General features: G+C 37.9%; 1 protein-coding gene across 1 annotated transcript in view; it reads right to left on the bottom strand.

Annotated features, from left to right (window-relative positions):
* Nucleotides 1-955: 955 nt before the first annotated feature.
* LOC107571244 (hydroxysteroid dehydrogenase-like protein 2) overlaps nucleotides 956-3,441 on the bottom strand; it is a 10,765-nt gene continuing 8,279 nt past the window's right edge. The window contains exons 10-11 of the mRNA XM_016257561.1: nucleotides 1,313-1,441; nucleotides 956-1,194 (exon numbers count right to left, since the gene is read on the bottom strand). Of these exons, the coding sequence (XP_016113047.1) occupies nucleotides 1,082-1,194; nucleotides 1,313-1,441 (242 nt within the window). The 3' untranslated portion in view covers nucleotides 956-1,081. The remainder of the gene's footprint in view (nucleotides 1,195-1,312; nucleotides 1,442-3,441) is intronic.

The raw sequence follows: 3,441 nt of genomic DNA, 5'->3' as shown, positions 1-3,441 counted from the left end.
ATCAGCAACAACTACACAAGATCACCGCACACAGCCTTTGTTTACTACAGTAGCTCTCTTCTCGTCCGCTTTATGATACATAACGCACTGATGTCTGCTTATCTTCAAAACAACACGACTCTGTCTGTCTGAAAGCCGAGCGAGCTGCCGACATTCACCGCGATTCTGCTCTTCATAGTCGCGCCTGTGCCGTCCAGAGATGTTGCCCCTGCAGGCAGCTGTCTCGGTTTTGACACATAAACCAGCAAAGGACCAGCTTAAACCAGCATAAACCAGCAAAGGACCAGTTTAAACCAGCATCAAAACATACCTAACCAGCATATGCTGGTTTTTTCAACAGGGCAGTTAAAGAACACTGTAATTACTATAGCAAAAACTGTCGCTTAAAAAAAAAACCATTAAAAAGATTTTGAAAGCTTCTTACACTGTTTAAATGAGTTCCTATATTAATTTGGTTACATTTAGATTTGACAGTAGTCATCATGGTATGTTGATGGAAACTTTGGTTAGCGGTTTCTGCCACGGGACGGGCATCCTGAGATAACTAGGAATTACACAAGCTTCAGTCTGGATCCAACTCTTACAAAGATCTGAAGACGAAGAGATGATGCCAACCCTGAACCAACATACAAAATATTTTCTGTAAGTTTGATTGCAACATAATCATTGCTGTTAATAGTGTTCACCGTTTGTTTGAATTCATGTCATTAACTAACTGCTTGATTTTTACTGTACATTTCTGCCATATGGACATCACCCTTTACATAGTCACCACTGAGAAGCTACTCCTAAATATAATCTAGAAACTTGAATTTTCTGTAAATCTGCTTTGCAACGATTTGTATCGTGAAAAGCGCTATTCAAATAAACATGAACTGAATTAGCATGGTACATTTTTGAAAGACTTTTCAGAATGATGTTGCAATACTACACTATTAAAGATCATGCGGTGAAGAAAGTATAAAGGAAATCCTTTATTTAAAATTAGTATCAGCTGAACAAATGTTTTAATGCAAACAGTGACTTAGAAGAGATCATGAACATCATGTAAGGCAGGAGACGGTAGCGTGAGTGATCATAATCACAGCTTAGACTTCATCATGGCCATCATCTTCTCCAGTTTGATGGCAAGGCCCATGTCACCCTTAATCTTCAGCTTTCCAGACATGAACGCCATCGTGGGCTTTAATCTCCCTATTGATAAAGAACATGGTTTTCATCAGTGCTTCAGTTTTTTATTATTCAGATTCAAACCATCCTCTATGATCCAATTATGTCAGTATTGTGTGAAGTGCAGTGACACTTTTTCTACCTCCGAACATCTTGATGAAATCTGCACTGTCCAGCGTCATGATGACGTCAGCTTTGGTAGGCGGATCCCCACTGCCGGCACTCCCTGCATCATTCTTCAGATCAATGTACCAGACTCCAGCATGTTCACCTGTCAATCATGCCAGCAAACGCTAATACAACACAGATTTGATGGGCGAGGCATATGCAGCTCGTCTCTTTTTCAGTCAGGGGTCTGCAGTCCTGCTCCTGGAGAGCTACTGTCCTGCAGATTTCAGCTCCAAACCCAATCAAACACACTGTAACCAGTTAATCAAGATGTTCAGGGTTACTTAATAAATTACAGGCAGGTGAGGTGGAGCGCGGCTGGAACTGAAGTCTGCAGGATGGTAACGGTAGTTAAAGACACAGCCGTGAATCATGATTTGATATTGCTAGTCAGAAGTAGGTGATATTAGGAGGTGGGACATAATTCTATAAAACCTTTAATTGCACAAATTTGAGATTAACCTGCGAGTCCAAGATGATGTTTTCAATGTTTTTGGTCCATTTTCCCGGAAATGAAATGCTATACATTTTAATGTATATTTACAGTTACATATCCCTATTAAATCACACTTAAATAAAAACATAATTATGACATTAAAAAGTCAAAAGTCTGACATACCAAGTCATATTTATGAAATTAAAAGACAAAAGTATTACACACAAAGTCATAATCATGAGATAAAAAGTCTTAATTATGACTTGCCACAGGGCTGGGCAACTTCTATCCTGGAGGCCCACTGTCCTGCTGTGTTCAGGTCAAACTAGGCCTGGGCGATAAAACGGTATCGATATTTATCGACGGTACACCTTCTTCGATATCGATAGAAAAATTGTTCGATATGGCGCACGATATAGGCACGTGCTATGAGTGACGCAGACAGCACACACAAACACGAACACATGCTGAAATGAGTGCTGTGTCTGCCTGTGATGAGGAGATTGTGAATAAAAAATGAATTAGACGAATTTAAAATAAACATTTGCATTTGAATGTTAGGTGTGCATCAGGGAGCGTCATCAGTGGAGCACGAGATGCGGTGATGATGATGTATGTGACGTTGTTGTATTTTAATGTTTTGTTAGTCTAGCCCACGAGACGCGCCGCTGCTGCGTTATTCATTCAAAACATTACAGAAATATAGAAGCTCAATGCGGAGAAGATCTTGATTAGGTTAAAACCGAAACCAAGCCATTCACACAGAACGCATATTCAGCACATTTTTTAGACAAATATGACTGTTGCACTCGCGTCTCACTCAAGAGATGTATAGAAAGCCATGCAAAGTTAAAACAGTTTAAACTTTTAGAAAACGCGTCACAAATTTGTGGAGGTTTAATGCACGTTTTTTTATAGAGTTACTTGCTAAATGCGTTGCATTATTCTGCTTATTGCGCCCTCCTGTGGCCTCAGGAGACAATTAGACCTATACAATAAAACCTATTTAATCTGCATATAAAACATTAGAAATTAGATATTTGTTTAATTTTTATTGGGTGTTTGTTAAAACAAAAAATATATTTGTTGTTTGTCTCAATAACAAATTTGTGGAGGTTTAATGCACGTTTTTTTATAGAGTTACTTGCTAAATGCGTTGCATTATTCTGCTTATTGCGCCCTCCTGTGGCCTCAGGAGACAATTAGACCTATACAATAAAACCTATTTAATCTGCATATAAAACATTAGAAATTAGATATTTGTTTAATTTTTATTGGGTGTTTGTTAAAACAAAAAATATATTTGTTGTTTGTCTCAATAAATTGTGTTAATTATAAATACAGTGGTTAAATTTAAACTTTTTTTTTCCTATTGCTTTTTGTTTTAAAAAAGGTTGTAAAAATGTCAATTATCGATTCAGAACGATATGAAACATTATATCGTCAATACATTTTTTTAGCTATATCGCCCAGCCCTAGCTCAAACCCTAATCAAACACACCTGCCTTTAGCTTTCTAGTGATCTTGAATAAAGCCACCAGAAGGCAAGCCTGCAACCTTTAGCCAAAAAAGCGTCACAGCTAATAATACAGTATGTGGGAAAGGAGACCAGAGGATGTTTTTTTTTTTTTTTTTTTTGCTGGATGTAGATGGAAGGGAGGATTCAC

The sequence above is a fragment of the Sinocyclocheilus grahami genome, unplaced genomic scaffold (assembly GCF_001515645.1).
Source record: "Sinocyclocheilus grahami isolate Dianchi unplaced genomic scaffold, SAMN03320097.WGS_v1.1 scaffold1569.1, whole genome shotgun sequence".
NCBI classification, from domain to species: domain Eukaryota; kingdom Metazoa; phylum Chordata; class Actinopteri; order Cypriniformes; family Cyprinidae; genus Sinocyclocheilus; species Sinocyclocheilus grahami.
The sequence above is the reverse complement of the archived record's forward strand: the minus strand, read 5'-3'. Positions and strand labels throughout refer to the sequence as shown.